Below are 23852 nucleotides of genomic sequence, written 5' to 3' on the forward strand. Positions count from 1 at the left end.
GCACAGCACACGACAACAGAATAGTTTTTACCCTTTAGTTCTCAGACTTGGTTGCGTGGGAATCCCCTAGAAGGCTTGTTAGACACACATTGCCGAGCCCCACCTGAGAGTTTTTTAATTTGTGGGGACTTAGGTTTGGATTTCTTACAGCCTCCGGGGTGGGGGCCACACTTAGCACGGCTGACATAGCTGACTGGAATAGAGCAGGAAGGCTCACGGAGTCTCACCTCTCCAGTGAGCCCTTAGGAGGAGAATGTAGGTGGGGTCATTGGAGCGACTGTTGTCACTACCCAGCTGGGGTCTCAACTCTGTGTGACTCAGATGTTCAATTGATAAACAGGGAGAAGTCAAACCCAAGCTATGTAAATCTGCAAAAACAAATAGGGACCATATAAAAGGACAACGAGCTTTCTGGGGCCAGGGGGTCACAGTCAAGAGTCAGGTCTCCCCAGGCCACACCAGTCTGGGGTGGTGGCCCATGATCTCCTCCTGCACGTACTGGTCAGGACACCCAGCTGACAATTCATGGAGCACCTTGATATCACGGACGGCCTTGGGATGTGTTTGCTATTGCTGGCATGAGCCACTTTTCAGTGTGGAATAGCAGAAAAGGAATGGGTTTTCATGTCCCACAGACTTGTCTTTGAATCATGGCTCAAAAGAAGCTGTGTCCCCCGGTCAAGTTACTTAACTTCTTGAGCCCTTTGTTTTCCCGTATGTAAAATGGGGATAATAATAGCTACTTGCCAGGCTGAGGGGAAGCCTAGACAAAGCCTCTGCGACGTGCCCAACACTGTGCCTGGCGCATCAATGGTAGCTGCAGGGTCACCACAATGATTATCCCCATGCAACTTGTCTCTTGGTGCTTCAGTACCTTGTCCCCCGGTTCAATAGATGTTTCTAGAGGGAAGGTGCTATTTTATATTATTCTTTTTATATTATTCTTTTTCTCCACCCCCAGAATCTGTAGCACAGTGTCTTGTATCTAATAGCTGATTGTTAACTATCTGACAATTAAGAGTTTCAATCAATCGTTTACTTGAATGGGAACTTGCCATGATCCATCTATGCAGGGGATGGGCTGAGGTTCACATTTTTATTATTTTATAAAAACAGGGATTAGGGCCACCTGGGTGGCTCAGTCAGCTAAGCATCTGACTCTGGATTTTGGCCCAGGTCATGATCTCACCATATGTGAGTTTGAGCCCCACATTGGGCTCTCCTCTGACAGTGCAGAGCATCCTTGGGATTCTCTCTCTTCCTCTCTCTCTGCCCCTTCCCCATTCACACATGCACACATGCACTCTCTCAAAATAAATAAATAAACTTAAAAAAGAAAAGGATTAGAAAAAATTGGTATAAAGGCTTCGGGGGTGCTGGGTAGCTTAGTCAATTTATCTGACTTTTGATTTTGGTTCAGGTCATGATCCCAGGATCATGGGATCAAGCCCTGCATTGCGCTCCATGTGGAGCATAGAGCCTGTTTGGGATTTTGTCTCTCTCCCTTGCCCCTCTCCCCCACTTGTGTGCGCTCTCTCTTAAAAAAAATTAAAATTAGGGGTGCCTGGATGGCGCAGTCGGTTAAGCGTCCGACTTCAGCCAGGTCACGATCTCGCGGTCCATGAGTTCGAGCCCCGCGTTGGGCTCTGGGCTGATGGCTCAGAGCCTGGAGCCTGTTTCCGATTCTGTGTCTCCCTCTCTCTCTGCCCCTCCCCCGTTCATGCTCTGTCTCTCTCTGTCCCAAAAATAAATAAAAAACGTTGAAAAAAAATTAAAAAAAAATTAAAATTAAAAAAATTAGGGGTGCCTGGGTGGCTTAGTCAGTTAAGCGTTTGACTTTGGCTTAGGTCATGATCTCGTGGTTCATGAGTTCAAACCTGGTGTTGGGCTCTGTGCTGACAGCTCAGAGCCTGGAATCTGCTTTGGATTCTGTGTCTCCCTCTCTCTCTCTGCTCCTCCCCAGCTTGCACTCTGTCTCTCTCTCAAAAATAAATAAACATTAAAAAGTTTTTTAAATAAAAAATTAAGATGGTTTCAGAGAATGTTAGAAGAGGCCAGTTGGAGTCTGGCTGTGAGGTGTCATCAGCTTTGTTGGCTGGAGGAGTAGAGGTCCCAGAGTCGGTAGAGGAAGGGGGAGGAGGAGTCGTTGGAAATTAGGCCTCCAGATTTGAGATCAGATTCACCAAATAGTTAAGCACCTTTTATTCGAGCTCAGAAAGGGAGACCCCAGGAAGAAGGAAGAGACTTCTCGAGCTCTGTTGGAGTTCATTTGAGTTTGAAAACCAAACTTGTATATTTTCTTGATAACTGGTGGTGAATGTATAGCTTGTTTATCTGGGATTTTGGCATTTATCTAAGTCAAATCCCTGCCTGCATCTTTATGTAATAATAATAATAATAATAATAATAATAATAATAATAATGGCACTGTACTTCAGATTTCGGCAGTGTATTTATACTGTGCTGAACTCTTTATGTGTATTATCTCATTAAATTCCCCAAGCAATCATATGAAGTAGCTACGATCATTTCATATGTGAGAAAAGCTGCAGCTCAGAGATGTTAAGAGACTTGCCCAAGGCCACACAGCCCAAGCTCACAAGCCCCCACCCACTCTTCCCAGAGACATAGCTCTAGAACTTTGTTTAAAATGGCAGCAGGTGCCTGGAAGCGTTTTGACCCATTTTGTGTCATTTCCCCAGTAAGGATTTTCAGGTAACATTTAAACTTGGGAAGAGTGCTTGATTATATGGAGGAAGGGAAAACTGGTTTTTCTCATCAAAGTCTAGTTGAATACTTGTATTTTATAAAATTCCCCCCCCCCCCAAACTGCCTTTCAGTGAAGCCTAAAGAAAAGTAGAAAAACTTGAGGCACAGGAAATGCACTGGTAATAACTCAGTGTGGGCACAGCTATTTAATCATGGTTCTGCTGCAGACATAGGTTTTGTCGCACTAAAATAAGGGCTTTTGGAGAAGGTGGGGGCTGACAAACTGAGTGCAGAAGGAGGCGGGAAGGGAAAGCCTTCCTGAGAATGGGGTGGCCAGGGAGGCTTCTTTGTGAAACTAAAAGATGATTAAAGAAAATAAGAGCCTGGGACTTAAGAGGGGCGGTCACTTTGCTGTGGTTGTTTTCTTTCGTTGTTTTTAAGTGAGGGAACAGAAAAGTCTTAGCTAGAGAGAAATTTCTTTGTTTGTGTATGTGTTTCTAATGATAACATGGTAATACTTTTCAATGTAGAAGAGAGAGAGATGAGGGTAGGAATTGAAAAGTTTAAAGGAGAAAACAGAAGTCACCTCTAATCCCAACTCTCAGAGATACCCCCGCTACTTGAATGGTTGGTTTCCCTTCCAGCCATGTCTATTTTCAACACTGATGTTATTGCCGTATGCATAGTTTTAGAAAATATAATTGTATGTACCTTTTTTCCACTTAACTATATATCACAAGCATTTATTCCCCACACCCCCGTACGCCGTGCCCTCAATAAGTCCCACATGTCTCCAGTACACTTTTGGGGGGGGGGACGCCACCCTAGTCTTTTATTCTATCCCATGAAGCAAGGCTGTTCCCGTAACCAGTGACGGCAGAAGTTAGGGAGAGCTGCCACTAGGTGGCGCTGTGGTGCAGGGGAAAAGACCTGGTGGCCGCTCAGGATTCCGCCAACCGCATTCCAGTTGGACCCTTCACTCACTGTGCTATCTCTAGAGCACTTTCCTTACTCTCTAAAAAATCCCAGCTTCTTTATCCATAAACTGAAGGGATTGGGAGGGTGTGGTCGGGGAGTTTATGAATTTTGGCTCAGCTGCTTTTGACTGCGGGCAAATCACTTGTCTCCAAAATTCTCTTCTAAGGCTAAAACATTCTGATTATTTGCTATTTTACAAAACTCTTGGGGAAACCACAATTTTGTAAAAAAGGTTCTATTTTGGGGGCACCTGAGTATCTCAGTCAGTTGAGCATCCGACTTCGGCTCAGGTCATGATCTCACAGTTCAGTTTGTGAGTTTGAGCCCCACATCTGGCTCACTGCTTGTCAGGGAGGAGTCCGCTGGAGATCCTCTGTTCCCGTCTTTCTGCTCCTCTCCCGCTCAAGCTCTCTCTCAAAAATAAATAAACACTAAAAATATCTATCTATTTTAATTTTTAAGTAATCTCTACACCCAACATGGGGCTTGAACTCATGGCCCTGACTGAGATCAAGAGTTGCACGCTCTACCAGCTGAGCCAGTGAGGTGCTCTGGGAAACACCAATTTTAAGCAACTAATTGATCATGCAAATAGAGAACCATTTTTCTAAGTTGAAATTAAGTTCCCAAAGGAGTCCTGCCAGGTAACACCATGCCGGTTCTGTTTCATGGACCTGGCCGACCACATATTCTGCACACACAATGTGTATCTACCATATGCCAGGCCTTTCCCTCAGAGCATTCCTGGGGCCGAGGCAGGATATGACGTTTCTCCACTTCACAGATGAGTAAACTGAGGCTCGGAGGGGTTAAATGACTTGTCTAATATCTTGTGAGTCCAAGTGTTCTGACTCCTCAGCAGTTGTTCTTTCTGCCACTGTGTGTGCTATTTCAAACTGCTCACATGAAATAAAGATGTTTAGATTATTAGGAAAACCCTCCGAAGGAATGCTGAAAGAATTGGGGGGGGGGGTTCAGCTAAGAGAAGAGAAAGCCATGGGGCTGCACTTTATGCATGAAATGTCTGCCACTCGTTTTCAGAACTGAGCACCTTCCTCATTTTCACTGGCTCTGAAATCTTCTCCCAGGGCATCCTGATTTCATGGACCAAGAAGTTTAAGGCACGTGGAGTTCAAGACACCGATGTGGTGGATTGTCTGGCCAAAGCTATAAAAAAACACAAGGTGAGGAATTCACCAGTCCCAGCCCAGTTCTCTTGAGGTGAGGTCTCCTACTCTGCCTGCCCCAGAGGGAGGATCAGAGATGGGATGGATCTTAGGGAAGGTCTCCCTGTAGATGTGACCAATTGTGACCAATTTGGATGAGCCCATTGGTGAGCCTTGGTTCCAATTGGTGAGCTGGTTCCAATTGCTGTTGGAAGGTGGCCCAGCCTGCTGAGAGGGTCTTGGTTAGGCCCTATGCATGTGTGATGCTCTAGCCCCACCTTTCCTCTCTGAGCTTAAAAGACTGCTTTCTCTCCAGTCTGGCTGTCTCTTCTGTTTTCCACTGTTCATGGGCTATCTTTATTCGTTGAGTAAATTTTATAATAATCTAAATACCTGAAGACATGCTCCTTGCTGAGCCAAAAAGCATACAAATAAACCCAAATTATTTGTTATCCTGACAACGAGGAATATTTTAATGTATACCCTTCCAGTCTTTTTTCTCTTTAAACATGCAGTCACAATCTCTTGTATCTTGTGTTTTTCTCTTATTGTTTCGTTTTACATTAAAATGTCCCCCCAAACCTTGGGGGAACCATAAGGTAATAACCCAAGTTGACCTGCCAACATGGGAAACCCAGATGGGATGTCCCTAGTGCTGCCCACAGAGAGGACTTGGCTGAGGCTGGTTAAGCTGTCCCCGTGGGGGAGGACTTGGGTCCCAGAATAAATATGCTTTCTTTGGTGTTTCTCAGATCAAGACTGCAGTCCTGGTGGTCTGTCACTCATATTTCATTGCATGGAGACCTTCACCCATAAGGCAGGAGCATGGGTTCCACTGTTTAGCTCCCGACTGCCATTCCTCTTTTCTAGATCCCGGAACCTTGATAGAGGCCTTGTTTCTTCCAGGCAGGCCCAGCAGGCAGGGTCTAGTAATTGTCTCAGTCACCTTCACCGCTTTCGCTTCCTCTGTGGGGAAAGATAAAGGGATAATAATGCCTCCTTCTCATCCACTGATGTCCTTTGGGACTTGTGTTCAAGCAGGACATAGACGTGGACATCCTGGCCTTGGTCAATGACACCGTGGGGACCATGATGACGTGCGCCTATGATGATCCCTACTGTGAAGTTGGTGTCATCATTGGTAACTCAATTTGACTTGATTCTCCGGGTTGGGAAAACGGATTCGTCTGGGGCTTAGTTTTAGCCAACTGAGTAAATTCTGTGGAAGGGTGCTGACACTTCCTATTTATGAGAAGTAACATAGGGAAATGGAAAATTAAAACATTCATTCATCCATCCATCCATCCGTTCATTCAGCGAGTATTTACTGCATGCCTTTTGTGTGCTAGGCCCCATGCTCTGCATTGGGTTTTCAGTGGTGAGTTAATACTTAGAGGTTCCTGAGCTTTCAGTGGGCAAGTGGGGGGAAGGCCTGAAAGGTATAAACAAATAATAGAACTGCAGGTGGCGGTGAGGGTGATGACAACAAACAAGCAGGGTGGTGTGACCGAGGGTGAGTGTGGCGAGGCAATCAGGGCAGGTCTCTCTAAGGGGTGACATTTGAGCAGGGACCTTGGTGATGAGGAGGAAGGAGCAAAGTGGAGACAGAGAGGAAGAGAGTCGCTGAGAAGGAAAGAGGAAACCTATGGCCTCTGAGGTGGGATTGGTCTGGGATGCTCGAGGACCCTAAAAAGCTGAATGGGGGCCGCACCAAAGTGAGTGAAGGCTGAGAGTCATAGGCTATTCAGGTCCGAGGGAGTGGACGGGACTGGGCAGATCGCGTGGGACACAGGACAGAGTTACCATGAGGTCTTTGGCTTTTACTCCGAGGGGAGGCAGGAAGGCACTGGAGGCTTTGGGTGGGGAATGGGTAAATGGAGTGTGCGTTTTTAAAAAGCTCATTTCGGCTGCCGTGTCAGCCAAAGAGAATTGACTACTGGGGCAAGAATGGAAGCAAGGTGACCAGCCAAGAGGTCACCGTATCTCCTGTGCGGGCGAGACATGGTGGGGGCCTGGACCAGGGACGTCGCAGCACCACGAAGGTGCCCGGTGGGTGGTTCTCGACACCTGAGCTGGCAGGGAGTCTGCCAGACGCTGGCCGTGAGAAGGCAGTCTGGGGGACAATAAAACCAAATGCATTAGATTTATCCACTGTTCTTGAATATTTCCTGCCACCTTCCCGTTCCGTTACCACTACTGGGGAGAGTTTTCTGAATTGCTTTCTCTTAGATTTCCAACCCTTCTCCTCAGCCTGACTTTCCCAAAGGGCGGGATCTTTGCACCCAAGCGGCTTGATCTGCCTTCCCATTTCCGGAGCCCTCAGCTCAGAATGGGATGGGCGCTTGCCAGTCACATCTTCTGTCACCGTGTCTTGGTGACCACGTGTGGCACCATGCAGACTGGGAGCCACGCCTAAATAGAGTCCACACTTCTTAGAAAAGCTTACTCTGGGTACTGTATTACATTCTGCTTCTCTCATTTCTTATTTCTCATGTTGGCTTTAAAATCCTCAGACCAGAGCATCAGGTAGGGGGAGATCCTCTAAAAAAATAATTTTTCTAAGCAGCTTTATTGAGCCATAAAAATCCTCTCATTTAAGGGATACAAATTCAGTGATTTTTAGTAAATTTTGAGTTTCCTAACCATCCCCACAATCCAACTGTAGAACATTTTCATCAGCCCAGTAGGTCCCAAACAGATTGTGCCCTTCTGTAGTCACTCCCCAATATTCTAGTGTGTGAGGAATCTCCTTGGAGTGATTTTGTGTTTGAATAATGGAATGTTGCTCTCTTATGTCATAGCTAATCACTGTCAAAGATAAGGATATAGCTTATGCTAGGAACAATTTGAGGCAGGCCATGAGTACAGAATATTTTTAGCATCAAATAGAGAAGACGCTAAGTAGCTTAGAGAAAGGATTAAAAAAATTAACAGTAGGTTAGTGATTTTTTTTTTTTTTTAATTTCCAAGGTTAGGTTAACTCATCCTCCTCTTTGTAAATGTGCTTTGTCAGCTCTCATGCATATTCATCAGGGACTTCTTCACAATCGACCCCATTCATGACAGCAAACCATTAACATCTGAGAAGTGTAGACTTGGCGTGTCAGCTTTATTCCTCATGAACTCCAGGCTTGCCAAAGCTGTTCCCTCAGTGAGAACCAGGCCCGGGAAGTGGATCAAAAGCACTTTGTGGTACATTCAGAGGACTCTCAGGCAGTTAAGAGTTCTCTCTGTCTTTGCCCAGCTGGGAGCCCTTCCGTCTTTGCGTATTCGCTCTGATCCCTTGTTCAGGCACTGGCACCAACGCGTGCTACATGGAGGACATGAGCAACATTGACCTGGTGGAAGGCGACGAGGGCAGGATGTGCATCAACACGGAGTGGGGGGCCTTTGGGGACGACGGGGCTCTGGAAGACATCCGCACCGAGTTCGACCGGGAGCTGGACCTTGGCTCTCTCAACCCTGGGAAGCAGCTGTGAGTCCCCTCGTGTGCTCTAAATCGGGGCCTCGGAATTTACAGTAAATTGCCAGTCCCTCAGGTACACCTTATACCCGGCAGATTTTCTAGATGTGACTAGTTTCCTGCCACAGTGATTCTGCGAGGCGAGGCTTGTGTTTCAGTTTCATTGGACACCTGTGGAAAGTGAAGGCAAGGAAATGGAGTGAGGCCCCCTAGGTCATACTCCTGATTCAATTTCAGTCCATATTTCCGGAGCACATATGTGTGAGGCAGGGGAGATACGCCGTGAACCCAAGGACTCGGGTCCTGCCCTCTTGGTGCGTTCGGACGAGGGGCCATAGAGCAGACCGGTGTGGCCAAGGGAGCAGGACTCAGGCAAGTCCCTCACTGGTGTTTCCAGGGCTCCCCTGTCCCCCCACTTTCTCAGAGGCCTGATCAAGCAGCTGGGGTCTTTCCCAGCTCTCATCCCACACTCACCAGTGGAGTAACTATTGGGAGTCTGCCCCAGCTCTGCCTGCATGCTGAGCTTCCAGAACTTGCCTTAACAAGCAGAGTGCCTTGCTCAGGTCATGATCTCACGGTTCGTGAGTTCGAGCCCCGTGTCGGGCTCTGGGCTGACAGCTCTGAGCCTGGAGCCTGCTTCAGATTCTCTCTCTCTCTCTCTCTCTCTCTCTCTCAAAAATAATAAATAAACATTAAAATTTTTTTCTTTTTTTGTTTTGTTTTGTTAGTTTTTTTCCTTTCAAAGTGAAAGAATAGTTTTTTAAGAAGTTTATTTGTTTATTTTGAGAGAGAGAGAGAGAGAGAGAGAGAGCATGAGCGTGGTAGGGATAGAGAGAGTGAGAGAGTGAGAATCACAAGCAGGCTTGTTGCTGTCAGTGTAGAACCCGTTGTGGGTCTCGATCCCACGAACTGTGAAATCATGACCTGAGCCAAAATCAAGAGTCGGTCACTTACCTGACTGAGCCACCCAGGAGCTCCTGAAAAGGCTTTCTTAAAAAAAATTGAATAGGGGCGCCTGGGTGGCTCAGTCGGTTAAGCGTCCGACTTCGGCTCAGGTCATGATCTCACGGTTCGTGAGTTCGAGCCCCGCGTCGGGCTCTGGGCTGATGGCTCGGAGCCTGGAGCCTGTTTCCGATTCTGTGTCTCCCTCTCTCTCTCTGACCCTCCCCCGTTCATGCTCTGTCTCTCTCTGTCTCAAAAGTAAATAAACGTTAAAAAAAAATTTAAAAAAAATTGGATAATTTCAAACTTACAGAGAAGTTACAAAAATTGTACAAAATTCCCCTTCACCCAGATTCCTTAGGTACTAATATTCTCTCTCTGTTTCTGTGTGCATGTATATACATACACATATATACAAAATGTCTAAATAGAATTATTTTTCTGAACCATTTGAGGACTAAGTTGCAAACATAGTATCCCTTCAGGACTAAATACTTCAAAATGTATTATTTGCAAACAAGTGTATTGTCTCACATAACCAAAGTATAATTATCAAAATTAGGAAATAAATACTTAATCTAACTCATAGAACTTATTCAAAATTCATTAGCTGCCCCATTACTGTCCCTTATAAAAGAGAAAAAGTTCAAGCTCACACATTACATCTTGTTGCTGTTGTCTTTAGCTTCCTTTAATCTGGAAATCTTCTGTAGTGTCTCTTAGTTTTTTATGATCTTAAGACATATAAGCCATATATTTCACAGAATATCCCTCAATTGTATTTCCCTGATGTTTCCTCATGATTAGATTCAGGTGGTGTATTTTTGGCAGGAATATCACAGAGGGGACGATGTTTCCTCTTCAGTGCATCACATCTGGAAGCACATGCTGTGTGTTCCATCCCATGTGATGCTACCTCGAATCACTCGGCTAAGGGGATATGCAAAGGTTTCTCTACCAGAAGGTTATTGTTATTCCTTCTGTAAAGAATACGTATCTGGTGAAGCCTGCTTTGAGGCTATGTAAATATCCTTTCTCATTAAACTTTCACTCTTTACTTTTAGCATCCTTTGATGAATTTCCAAATCTATTATTCCCTCCATGTTTATTCGTTGTTATTTTACTGTAAATAACAGCTTTCCTATCTCCTCCATTTATTTGTTTATACTAATATGAACTCATGGATTCTTTTTTTTATTTAATGGAGGGTTCTTCTTATCATTATTTATTTTGATGCTCAAATATTTTTGGACATGACCAACGGAAGCTTCTCCAAACTGGTCCCCTGTGTCCTTAACCATGTGCTCCCATCACTCTTGAAGTACTTCCTTATTTTTCTGGCCCGGTAAGATGTTCCAGGCTCATCGGGAATCTTTCTAGTCCCAGCCATTTTCCCAAGAAGCTCTGATGAATAAATATTTTGAGTCCCTCCTAGAAACGATTCAAGCACTAGAACCGCATACCTGGAAAACAAATTTCTGCTTTGGACGTACCTGCTCCCCAGCACATACCTGTTTCACTGGTGACACAGAGCAGTCATGGCCCATGAGAGTGGGACCCATTTTTTGGACTTTGTCGTCCTCACTCTCTCCATCTCACTTAAAACAAATTTCATCCCCCAAACCCAACCAGGATTTCTTTTGACTATCTTCTGCTTCTGCAATGTTCTAAGAGGTTTTATAACGAAATAGGTAAAGTTGATTAGAAAACAGGTTGTCCTTGATTTTGTGTCTATTATCTTGGAGAATAAAAATTATATTTAGTTTTTTCCCTGGGAAACAATTAGTAATTGCTTGTTGGATACAAATTCAAAGTCAAGGTGTAGGTAGCCTGGTGGGATATGTCATCCACACTATTGTAGAACCTCTGTGGTTCTACAGACACAGCATCTTTCTCTCTGGGACAAAAGCATGGTATAGGAATTGGAAGTGTCTGAAATTTGGATTTGTCATGCCATGGTTGGTGATCTTGGGATCACCTGAAGTCCATGAAGTCAAGATTCCTTATACCTAATATGAGAATGGTACTCCTGTGGCCAGGGGTGATTTGTGATAAAGATCCTTGGATTCAAGCACTTTGTGAGAAGGAAGGAATATTAGGTCTCCTCTAGCATAGGAAGCATAGTTCTCTCCTTTTATAAATTTTTAAAAAATGTTTATTTTTGAGAGAGAGACAGAGTGCAAGTGGGGGAGGAGCAGAGAGAGAGGGAGACACAGAATCTGAAGCAGGCTCCAGGCTCTGAGCTTTCAGCGCAGAGCCCCATGTGGGGCTTGAACCCGTGAACTGTGAGATCATGACCTGAGCTGAAGTTGGACGCTTAACTGACCGAGACACCCAGGTGCCCCCCCTCTCCTTTTATAGATGAAGAGAATGCATCCCAGAGAGAATAAGTGAGCTCCCAAGGGCACCCCGGGCTGGGATGGGGACTGAAGCCTCCTGACCCATGGAGTTGTCTTTCTGTTTCTCCTGCTCTTGATCCTGGGCCATAGCTCATGAGCATTGGGAAGGATGCTGCATAACTACAGGTGTTGCTGCTACTGATCTGCTCACCAAATTGTAGGTTTGAGAAGATGATCAGCGGCCTGTACCTGGGTGAACTTGTCAGGATCATCTTGCTGAAGATGGCCAAGGCAGGCCTCCTGTTTGGCGGCAAGAAATCCTCTGCTCTCCACACTAAGGGCAAGATTGAAACACGGCATGTGGCTGCCATGGAGAAGTAAGTGGCTGGCTGGGTCCTTTTCACCTTGACTCTGCAGAAGGTTAGAGTGGGGAGCCAAGGCGTGGTATGATCATGGTAGTGGTCCAGCTGAAGGGACCAGATCTGTCCAGATCTTCACCAGGACAACTTCGGACCTGGACCCAGCTTCGGGTGGGTTGGCGATGCCTACCATGGCTCAAGTGTGGCTTCTTGTTGGTTTCATCAGCCAGGGATTCTGTGGTTGCAGGTCAACTCCTTTCTTTTCCTGCCTTCTTCCTCCCTAAAGTGGTCACTTACAACCTTTTTAGGGCCACAGACCTGTTTGAGGGTCTAATTCAAGTTCTGGACCTTTTACCATAAAAATGTACATTTGTACTCAATTTTGCTTACACTATTAGGGCATTCTTGGACCCATTAAAGATTCCCATGCATGGAATCTTAAGGTAAGAACTCCTGCTACAGCAAGAACCTTCTCTACCTGGTGCTGTTGGAGACTGACTTTGGCTTTGGTGATGTGAGACCTCACACAGAGGTCCCTGCAATGGGGACAGGGCTGGTGAAGGCGGCTGGAACCAGTCCACTCAGGGTCCTGTTCCTCAGGCTTAGAAACCCTGGCATTGCCCTGAGCTTCATAATCAGTTTAGATTCTGAGCTCAGTGGAGTGGCATCTGACTCCTAGAGTCTGATTTTGTGCACAGCATAGCAGGGACTGCGTTTCTGTGAAAGGCAGAATAGTACAGGGTGGTTAAAAGGGTGAGCTCGTGATCTAACTGCCTGAGTTCAGATCCTGACCCTTGCAATTCCTGGCTATGCGACTGTGGACAAGTTACCCTCTCTGTGCCTCAGGTCTCTCTCTGTACAATAGGGTAATGCCAGTACTTTCCCCAGGATTGTTGTGAGGGTTGTGTTAATATGTGTCAAATCTGTAGACAAGTGCCTGGCATATAGTGAGGGCTCAGTAAACGGTGGCTGCTATGATCATTGTTGATATTGTTATCGTTATTCTATTACTAGGTGCCAGCTTATTTATTTTCCCACTCCTGCGAGGTGGGAAATGTGGTTCTCTAAGGGGACTCTCATGGGATGGAGAAATGTGGTCTTCTCACTCCTATTCCCCTGGCCAGGTATAAAGAAGGCCTGGCCAATACAAGAGAGATCCTGACAGATCTGGGCCTGGAGCCTTCGGAGGCCGACTGCATCGCAGTTCAGCACGTCTGCACCATCGTGTCCTTCCGTTCAGCCAATCTCTGTGCAGCGGCCCTGGCAGCCATCCTGACACGCCTCCGGGAGAACAAGAAGCTGGTGCGGCTCCGGACCACCGTGGGCATGGATGGCACGGTCTACAAGATACATCCTCAGTGAGTGCCGCCTGCCAGCCTGCATCCCTCACAATGTGTCTCCCCAGAGCAGAGTCCCAGGGTTCTCTCTAAACTCTGCTGCTTCTCCGTGTTGCTGGCACCAACCACATCCTGTTGGTTCTGAGTTTACAGAGGAAAGAGAGACTATATTCATCTAGCTGGCTGGGTTGCCTTGGGGGATCATTCTTAAATATTCTGGGGCGCCTGGGTGGCTCAGTCCGCTAGACATCGGACCTTTGATTTTGGCTCCGGTCATGATCTCACGGTTGTGAGATTGAGTCCTGCATTGGGTTCCAGGATTCTCTCTCACTCTGCCCCTCTCCTGCTTGCAGTGCGTGCGCATGCTCTCTCTCTCTCTCAAAAACAAAAAAAGAAAGAAAAGAAAAGAAAAGAAAAGAAAAGAAAAGAAAAGAAAAGAAAAGAAAAGAAAAGAAATATTTTGCTAAACCCAGTTGCCTGACTAGAAGGGCATCCATCCATGTGTTTATCCATCTGTCCGTCTATCTATGTTAGTATCAAGTACCTACTATCTGGTAAGATTGGCAAGTAATATACACTCAGTTATATATGAGGAAAAATCAGAATGGCAGAGGGTGCCAGGTTCACAGGAAGGATACTGGTAAGAAAACACAGAGAAGTGAGAATTTCCTAGAAGGAGGAAGTGTGAGAGTCCCTCTGGCTAATAGAGGTGGTATTGGAAGTCAGGTGATTACACACTGGAAAGAGCTGGGGAAAGAACCCTTCCCGTTTGGACAGAGATGATGCGCAGCCAATACAGTCTTGTGGACATGCCCTGCTGATTGAAATATTAATGATAAAATAGCCATTTCTTGGGGTGCACCTGGGTGGCTCAGTCAAGTGTCTGACTTTGGCTCTGGTCACGATCTCATGGTTCGTGGGTTCGAGCCCCGCGTCGGGCTCTGTGCTGACAGCTCAGAGCCTGGAGCCTGCTTCGGATTCTGTACCACCCTCTCTCTCTGCCCCTTCCCCTCTTGTGCTCTCTCTCACTCTCAATAAACTTAAAAATAACAGCCACTTCTTTGAGCCTCCAAGTGTCCCTTCTGCTACCCTAGCTGCCCTAGCCCCTCCCCCCAGTCATCTCCTTACCCTCCCACCATCCGACAACTAAAGAGGTGAACCCAGCTCCGCAAGGCTCCCCAGGACCCCACTCCACTGCTACACCTGGGTCTCTTCCCATTGACCAGGCATGGGCCTTTATGATTATTACATATTTTGCCATCACCCCTGCCTTCAGATACCCAAAACGCCTGCACAAGGTGGTGAGGAAACTGGTTCCGAACTGTGATGTCCGCTTCCTCTTGTCGGAGAGTGGAAGCACCAAGGGGGCTGCCATGGTGACAGCGGTGGCCTCCCGTGTGCAGGCCCAACGGAAGCAGATTGACAAGGTGCTGGCTTTGTTCCAGCTGACTCAAGAGCAACTTAAGGCTGTGCAGGGCAAGATGCGGACTGAATTCGAGTACGGGCTGAAAAGAGACACCCACCTGCTGGCCACGGTCAAGATGCTGCCCACCTACGTTTGCGGGATGCCGGATGGTACAGGTGGGCCATGCACAGAGCTCTCCAAAACTCCTCAAACCCAGTTAGGTTGTTTTGTTTTAAAAGCCTTGGAGTCGTGTCTGTAATGGAGGGAGGGGGAGTAGGGTAGAAGGTCGGTACTCCTTCTGAATCTATTTGCCTTGGTTGATCCAAGGCATTTGCAACGGGAGAATACCTAAGTTAGGTCACATGTGTGTGTCTATGTAGTCGAGGACACAGAGTGTACCCCACGCTGTTGGCGAACAGAAGACCCAGGTGTTGTCCCTGGGAGCTGCCATCTGGACACTTGGAGTTGTCTGGCTTGTCTTCTGCCTGCTCCTCTCTCTCTCTCTTCTCCTGGGGCTTGGTTACTCCTCTCTGTCTCTCTCTCATTGCTTTCTGACCCTTTCCCTGTGCTCAGCCCAGAGGAGCCACTAAGCAGTGGGGTGAGTTCTTTAGACAAGTCACTTCACCTCTTTGAACCTCAGTAGCCTTACATGGAAACAATGACCTTTGTAAAATGCTTTTTATCTTGTGATTTTCTTTGGAATCTTTCATCTCATTTCCTCCTCACAACCACTTCGTAAGTGATGTAGTGAAAAAATGATTCCCATTTTATTGCTGACAATTCGGAGACTCGGAGAGGTCAGATGACATACTCAGAGCCACACATCTGCACCTTGGGTCTCACAGCAACAGACATCTTTTCCAGTGCTAATATCCTTCGAGTCTATGTGGGGAGAAAAAATAGGAGCAGTAAAAGACACTGTGCAAGTGTTCATTCTTTGATCTCTTTACTCCTTCTGCCTTCGTTTTTCACAATTTCACTAAGTACCTACGATAGGTCGGGCATGGCCAGAGAGCAGGGAGGAAAACACAGTCCCTACCCCTGTGGAGCTTACGTTCTGTTGGGCTGGCGGACAATAAGCAAAAGCCATGAACGTTTAGTAAACAGTAAACAAGGGCCATGCAGCAGCAGATGCTATGAAGAAAAATAGAGCAGGATAAGGGGTCAGAAAGCTGGCTGGGAGTGATGCCTTCGGCAAATTCGGGAAACAATAGAATGACCGGTGTGGCCAGAACGGAGTGAGAAGAGGCAGAGGGCAAGTTGCAAGGTCGCACAGAACAGACTCCGGTGCTCTTCAACGTCAGGAGAAATGAGAGATACTATTGGCCCTGGATGGTAATGGGGGTCGGACTTGACATGGCTTCTTATTGGTCACGTGCAGGTGTGGGAATCGAGGAATGAGAAGAGCAGGGGGCAGGAAGAATCATTTCATGAACACTCCCTCTAGGCCACAGAGACAGGATGGAAACACCCTCCAGAGTTCAGTGCAGTCAGTGTAGCCTGGCCTGGATTCACCCTCAGAGGCTCCTTGAGCATAAGTATCAAGTGCGGCCTTTAGCAGATACCAAGAAAAGCAGGCGGCCTCAGTCAGCCTCAAAGCGCCTGCCCAGCGCCCTGACGCTGTGCTTGGGGACGGCCACACTCCTCTGGCTCGAGAGCCCCAAGAGAAAAGGCTCTGAGTCGGCTGTATTTTGGTGTCTCCTCTTCCTCTCAATGCCTCCACGTGAGCCCCTGTTCTGTGGACGCTGGTGGAAGGCAGCTCCCACTTTCTCCACCACAGAGAAAGGCAAGTTCCTTGCCCTGGATCTGGGGGGAACCAACTTCCGGGTCCTCCTGGTAAAGATCAGAAGCGGACGGAGGTCGGTGCGCATGTACAACAAGATCTTCGCCATCCCCTTGGAGATCATGCAGGGCACCGGCGAGGAGGTGAGCGCCGGGCGGGGGAGTTCTGTGCCCGAGGGGCCAGCCTGCCACCCTGTGTCCCTGCTGGCCTGGCCTGACTGCCACTCTTTGCCTGCAGCTGTTTGACCACATTGTGCAGTGCATCGCTGACTTCCTGGACTACATGGGCCTCAAGGGAGCCCAGCTGCCCTTGGGCTTCACATTCTCATTTCCCTGCAGGCAGACGAGCATTGACAAGGTAAGACAGCCCCGCAGGCTTACAGACAGCCCTGTGGGCTTCTTTCTTCCACCAGGGAACCTCAGCGTACCTCTGAGTCAACATTGATTTCCTGTTTTAAGGGTCTCAGGTTCAGAGCAGCTGGGGAAACATTATCAAAAACTTGATGATGTTTTCTACTAATATTTTCTATTCATTATGTTCCATTTTCACTGGTATTTTTTTGTTTTTTGTTTTAAAGATTTTTTTCATTTTTTTTTTTTTTTTAAATAACTTCTATTCTCAATAGTGACACGCTCTCCTGACTGAGCCGGCCATGTGGCCCCACTGTTATTTTTTGGATTGAAGTTCACAGGAGATTTAGGGCAGTATACAGTAAAGGGACACATGCGTAAGAGAGCTGTTAAATGGGAGGTTAAATCATATTATGGAGAGATGGAGAGAGGTAATGACCAGTTAAAGCCAGATATAACTTTTAGGTAGTAATAATGCCTGTGAACTCCTGGGCGGCCAGTGTGAACAGGGAGACACGGTAGGCTGCAGGGTGTTATCTGTTGAATGAAAGCTTACTGGTGCATCAGAAGTGTATTTCCTTCCTGATATTAGAATCGGAGAAAGAATTTATCACACAAACACTTACTTAGTTGACAATGAAGGACATCATGGATAACAGTTTTAATAAATCATTCATAATAATTTAGAAACGTGTATCACCAAGGCTTTCTTGGAATTCTGGGATAAAAACGCCATTCTCCGGGGGCGCCTGGGTGGCTCAGTGGGTTGAGCGACTGATTTCAGCTCAGGTCATGATCTTGCGGTTCACAAGTTTGAGTCCTGTGTCGGGCTCTGTGCTGACGGCTCGGAGCCTGGAGCCTGCTTCGGATTCTGTGTCTCCCTCTCTCTCTGCCCTCCCCCGCTCATGCTCTGTCTCTCTTTCTCTCTCTCTCTCAAAAATAAATAAACATTAAAAAAAAAACACCCCAAAACCCCATTCACCAGCTCATGGAGGGGGAGCACATGTGCTCCCTGACAGGCTTACTTACAGGGCTGGCGGAGAAGAGAGAACCACTTTTGAATTTATGGGGAGAAGTCTGGTCGACACAAGTCAACCCGAGAGCTCATGACGATGATAATAAGAATGGCACCAAAGATTTGTTAAGATTTCATCTAATCCACTCAACGTCCCCATGATGTACATACTATTTTTGTTTTGTTTTGTGCCATTTCTTTAATTGTAGTGAAATAGATATAACACAAAATTGACCACTTTAGCCACTTTTAAGTGTGCGGTTCTGCGGCATTAAGTACATTCGCGTTGTCATGAAACCATCACCGCTATCCATCTTCCAAACTTTTTTATCTCCCCAAACTGAAACTCTATACTCATTAAGTAATAATTCCCCAGTTACCCCTCCCCCAGTCCCTCCTAACATCTAGTCTACTTCCTGTCTCTATGAGCTGGACTATTTCCGGCACCCCATCTAAGTGGAATCATACTGTATTCGTCGTTTGTGACTGGCTTATCCCACTTAGCTATAATGTCCTCGAGATTCATACATGTTGTAGCACGTGTCACAATTTCCATCCTTTTTTATTTATTTATTTATTTAAAAAAATTTTTTTTTCAACGTTTATTTATTTTTGGGACAGAGAGAGACAGAGCATGAACGGGGAAGGGGCAGAGAGAGAGGGAGACACAGAATCGGAAACAGGCTCCAGGCTCTGAGCCATCAGCCGAGCCTGACGCGAGGCTCGAACTCACGGACCGCGAGATCGTGACCTGGCTGAAGTCAGACGCGTAACCGACTGCGCCACCCAGGCGCCTCCATCCTTTTTTAAACTCAGTGATAGCTCATTGTATGTATGCATACTATTTTTAATCACCTTGTTGTGGTTAGGAAAATCAAAAGCACAGAGAGGTAGTGACTTGTCCAAATTGCCACATCCATAAACACTGGTGATACTGGCCTGAGAGCCCAGGCTCTTACACTTCACCCTTGGGGAGACCAGGACCTGGAACCGTGTCGTTGAACCATTTTGGTTAAAATGCACAGCACACCTACATCTATATAATTAAAACCAAAAAATCAAGAAACAGTATTCTTACTGTATGCGTTACACTCCATTTTTTATCCTATTTCATTTCTCATATGAGAAAGTTGAGCCATGCAGGCCTCATCTGATTGGTCAGTACAAAATCAAACTGAGGCAGAGCTCTTTGGGGCTCTGAGAACAGCGTGGAAACATGCACGTCCGCAGCGCCTTCCCACCCGAATTATTCAGAGAATGAGGAGAGAGGGGTTCAAGGGGTTGTGTTATCTGGTAATATGGCTGACTCTCTTAAAATTAAAAATGCCAGAATGCTAAGGCCGGAAGACCCATTTCTCAAGATTCTATTTCTCAAACATGTGCCAAGAAGGAATGAACAAGGATGTTCACTCCTTTTTAATAACGAAACATTAGAAATAATTCAAATGGCAATGGAGGATGACTAAGTAAACTACAGCCTATCAGTCATATGGACTCAATTACTTGATTTGTATTTAACAGGCACACACACAGTGCTTGCTCTGTGGTGGACTATGCTCTGAGTGCTTCACAGATATTGCCTACCTAACTGGGAGGCAGCAGAGCACAATAGTTAAGAGCATGGGTGTGGAACCACGTTGGATCTTGGCTTCTCCACTTACTGACTGTGTGACCTTAGGCAAATTACTTAACCTCTCTGGTTTCCTCATTTGAAAAATGGAGATAAAAATAGTACTTATTCTATAGGTATTTTTTATTTCTATGCAATTATATTTGAGGAGTATTCTGCTCAGGGAAGGAATGTGGGACATCCGTATTAACTGACCTGGAAAGTCAGTTATCTCTCAGATTGGGGGGATGGAAAGTTAAGGGGGACTTTGTCCTTATCAGTAACACTCTAATTTTTCTACAAAGGCAACACATTGCTGTATGACTGCTGCCATTAAAAATTAAAACACTGGGGTGCCTAGGTGGCTCAGTTGGTTGAGCATCCAACTCTTGATTTCAGCTTAGGTCGTGATCTCACGGTTCACGGGTTCGAGTCCTGCATCAGGCTCTGTTCTGGCAGCTCAGAGCCTGCTTCAGATTCTCTCTCTCCCTCTCTCTCTGCCCCTCCTCTGCTCATACTCTCTTTCTCTCATAAATAAATAAATAAATAAATAAATAAATAAATAGTGAATGAATGAATGAATCAGTCAATCAATCACCGATGGGGAAGGCAGCCACATGCAGCTGTCCAAAGTCCTGAATGGTCCACGAGCACCAAGACACAGCCTCTCCTCCTGACCCAGGACGCTTGGCCTCTCAGCCTCTCAGAAGTTCTGACAAGTTCATGGATACACAATTAAGAGGCAGGAGGAGACCAGCTGATAGCTGGGAGCAAATCCACTGATGGCTGGGGAGAAAAAAGAAAGATTTCTAAAAAATAGTATTTTTTGTAACTGCAACTAATAAGAAAGAGCAATTTTTTTTTTTTTCAAATCTCTAGTGAATCTCTAGTGTTCTACGTACATCCACCAGGAAAGGAACAAGGGAGCCCAGCTTCCCAGGCACCCCATGTGTGTGTGGTTTTTAAAAGAATAATAGTATAATTCAGCATCTGTATTTGTTTAACATGTGTTTACTTTACAGTGTATGGTGAACATTTTTCTCTAACATTCAATGTTCTCTTACAGCATGATTTTTTTATGACTTTAACATTTCCTATATCGATGTACAAGATAATAGATGTATATTGTAATGATAGGATGTCTCTAGTTTTTCACTGTGGAACCATGCTTTGATGGACATTTTGTAGCATTTATCTTTAGTCACATCTTTAAAAAAATTTTTTTTATGTTTATTCATTTTTGAAAGACAGAGAGACAGAGCACAAGCAGGGGTGGGCGGAGAGAGAGGGGGACACAGAATCCGAAGCAGGCTCCAGGCTCTGACTGTCAGCACAGAGCCCGACGTGGGTCTTGAACTCACGAACTGTGAGATCATGACCTGAGGCGAAGCCCGACGCTCAACCCACTGAGCCACCCAGGTGCCCCTTTAATCACATCTTTTTTTTTTTTTTTTTTTCAACATTTATTTATTTTTGGGACAGAGAGAGAGAGAGAGACAGAGCATGAACGGGGGAGGGGCAGAGAGAGAGGGAGACACAGAATCGGAAACAGGCTCCAGGCTCTGAGCCATCAGCCCAGAGCCTGACGCGGGGCTCGAACTCACGGACGGTGAGATCGTGACCTGGCTGAAGTCGGACGCCCAACCGACTGCGCCACCCAGGCGCCCCACATCTTAATCGGTCCTTGGTTAAATTAGAAATAGAATCCCTATGATCCAGGCCTTTGTTCTGTGAGGTCATGGCCAGGGAACAGGAGTTGACCCTTGATAAATACAAGCTGCTACAGTTGTTCCCCTTGGCAGTGGACCTTGTCTGGGCATCATGCTCTGGGCCCAGTGATAGGCTGCAGAAATGGAGCGGTCAAAAGCATATGGTTTGGACTAGCAGCCGACCACAGCACTTCGAATCTATTGGATGTTGAGATTGTGCAGTGGTCCCAGCAAACTATTATTGCTGAAATGAACTTCTTCTTCTTTCCTTCAGGGAACACTCATTGAGTGGACCAAAGGCTTCAAGGCCACTGACTGTGAAGGGGAAGATGTGGTGGACATGCTCAGGGAAGCCATCAAGAGGAGAAATGTATGTTATGGTGTTAAGGCTCATGTCTCACCTTGCCCCTTCTCCCAGGTCCCTTTACTCTGCCATCCTGTGCCGAGCCCTGTGACTCCAGCCTCTGCTGCTCCCTCCCACCCCCCCACCTTGAGCTGATGTGGCCCTCCTGGAGCTGATGTGGCCCTCCTGAGCCTGTTTGGCTTGTACATCCTACTTACAATATGGCTGCTTCCTTTGTAGGAGTTTGACCTGGACATAGTTGCGATCGTGAATGACACAGTGGGGACCATGATGACCTGTGGACATGAAGATCCTAATTGTGAGATTGGCCTGATTGCAGGTAAGTGGTCAGGCATGTCCCATTAGCCTACTCTCATCATCTCATCTTTTGGTGGTTTCCTTTTATTTATTTAATTTTTTTAAATGTTTCTTTATTTTTGAGAGAGAGAGAGCATAAGCAGGGGAGAGAAGGAGAGAAGGAGACAGACAATCTGAAGCAGGCTCCAGGCTCTGAGCTGTCAGTGCAGAGCCCGATGAGGACTCTGTGAGATCTCTGTGAGATCATGACCTGAACCAAAGTCAGATGCTTAACCAACTGAGCCACCCGGGACTTCCTGGTGGTTTCCTTTTAACATAGGGAAGTACATGGGGACCATTTTTCCATTACATGGCGAGTCTAAAGCCAGCTTTGACCAAGGCAGAGATGAAGTTAAGATTAGGATTCCAGATCTCCTACTTTCTAAATCTTTACTTAATATCTTTCTCCTTAAGGGTCCTAAGCCAATGTTGCCCTTTTGTTGAGGAAGGAGATGGCATAGAAAGAAACGATTTTCAAAATAGGGCCTTGAGGCAAATTATCCTGGGTGGAAAGAGACCATAGTTGGATCATGTGGGCCTAGGGCTGAAGGAGCTAGATTTTCATGCGGCTCCAATGTACATCTCCTTTGTTATCTGACCTCTTCTGGCTGTCAGGGTGCACAGGGTGGGGAAGAGTTGGAAAGAAGAAGAGAGGTATAAGAGAAGAGAAGGGAGTGGCCTGGCATATAATATAGGTATTTTAGGGACCTTTGGGAGAAGTCCAGCAGTGATTAAGCAGAAGGGTGGATTTCAAGGGGATGACTCCAACTGGCAAAGGGAAGGGGTTTAAACAGATGAAGGTGGAGATGATAGGCATCAAGTGACAGGCACAGGTCACTAATGACAGAATCCGGGAAAGTTGTTCCAGTTGGTTGTCTGGACTCCCTGAATGTGAACAGTGGCTAGAACAAGGAGAGGGGGTAGAGTGAGATGCCTTCAATGCCAGCCAAGAGTTTCATCTCCCAGAAACTCTTAACCATTTTGTGACTGTGGGCGGGTTACTCCTTCTGTCTGGACTTGAGTTTCCTCATCTGTGGGAGGGGTTAGGCTAGAATTAGGAGGACAAAGGGGTGAGACTTGCTTGATTGAATATAGTCGCTGCCTGGGCTGTTGCTCTGAGAATAGTTCTGAGACCACGTCATGAGCAAAGGAGAAAGAAGGTGGCCTATGGATGCCAATGTTTACTTTTCTAAGACTAGATAATTCCTCATGGTCCCTTCTAGCTCTGGCTGCTAACTGTGACTACTTGGGAGCTCACTTTGTGTGCCTATAGCTTACAGTGATGATGAGGAAGAGGATGATGATGTGATGCGATGATGACGGTGATGAGGAGGAGGAGGATGGTGTTATCTCAGGGATCCCTTTCCTGGATGCTTACTATGTGGAGGAAGCTTGTGAACACCATCTCATTTTTTCCTTTATAACAAATATATAAGGCAGGTGTTATTTCCTTTTTACAGATGAAGAAATTGGACCCCTAAAAGATGAGATACTTGTCTATGGTCGCCTAGTGATGAGTGTTAAGCTGGAACTCATACCCAGTCGTATCTGACTCCAAGCCTAAATTCCCATCCACTGTGCTCCTCTGCTTCTTTAGGACTTGGTGATGTCTTTTGAAGACTAAAGTCCCTTCACGATTCCTTCTAGGAACAGGCAGCAACATGTGCTACATGGAGGAAATGAAGAACATCGAGCTGGTGGAAGGAGACGAAGGGAAGATGTGCATTAACACCGAGTGGGGAGGGTTTGGAGATAATGGCTGCATAGATGACATCCGGACGCAATATGACGAGAAGGTGGATGAGGGGTCTTTGAACCCTGGCAAACAGAGGTGAGGAGGGCAGATGTGTGTATTTATGCATGTTGTGCTGTGTATGACATTACCAGCTCTGGGGGAGGGTACTATGTTCATATCATAGACAGTACAGCTTTGTATTTTTATTACAACTCTCCATCAGAGGTCAGTGAAGTGTCTTACTAGAACAAAA

At 46.3% G+C, this 23852-nt stretch overlaps 1 protein-coding gene across 1 annotated transcript in view; it reads left to right on the top strand.

The window, feature by feature from the left end:
• Positions 1 to 23852, top strand: part of HKDC1 (hexokinase domain containing 1) — a 49863-nt gene that overhangs the window by 12943 nt on the left and 13068 nt on the right. Inside the window, exons 5-15 of the mRNA XM_003994002.5 lie at positions 4776 to 4871; positions 5895 to 5994; positions 8145 to 8328; positions 11819 to 11974; positions 13081 to 13314; positions 14570 to 14874; positions 16479 to 16624; positions 16719 to 16838; positions 21439 to 21534; positions 21748 to 21847; positions 23512 to 23695. Coding sequence (XP_003994051.2) covers positions 4776 to 4871; positions 5895 to 5994; positions 8145 to 8328; positions 11819 to 11974; positions 13081 to 13314; positions 14570 to 14874; positions 16479 to 16624; positions 16719 to 16838; positions 21439 to 21534; positions 21748 to 21847; positions 23512 to 23695 — 1721 coding nt within the window. The remainder of the gene's footprint in view (positions 1 to 4775; positions 4872 to 5894; positions 5995 to 8144; positions 8329 to 11818; positions 11975 to 13080; positions 13315 to 14569; positions 14875 to 16478; positions 16625 to 16718; positions 16839 to 21438; positions 21535 to 21747; positions 21848 to 23511; positions 23696 to 23852) is intronic.

Source organism: Felis catus, chromosome D2 (genome assembly GCF_018350175.1).
Source record: "Felis catus isolate Fca126 chromosome D2, F.catus_Fca126_mat1.0, whole genome shotgun sequence".
Lineage (NCBI taxonomy): Eukaryota > Metazoa > Chordata > Mammalia > Carnivora > Felidae > Felis > Felis catus.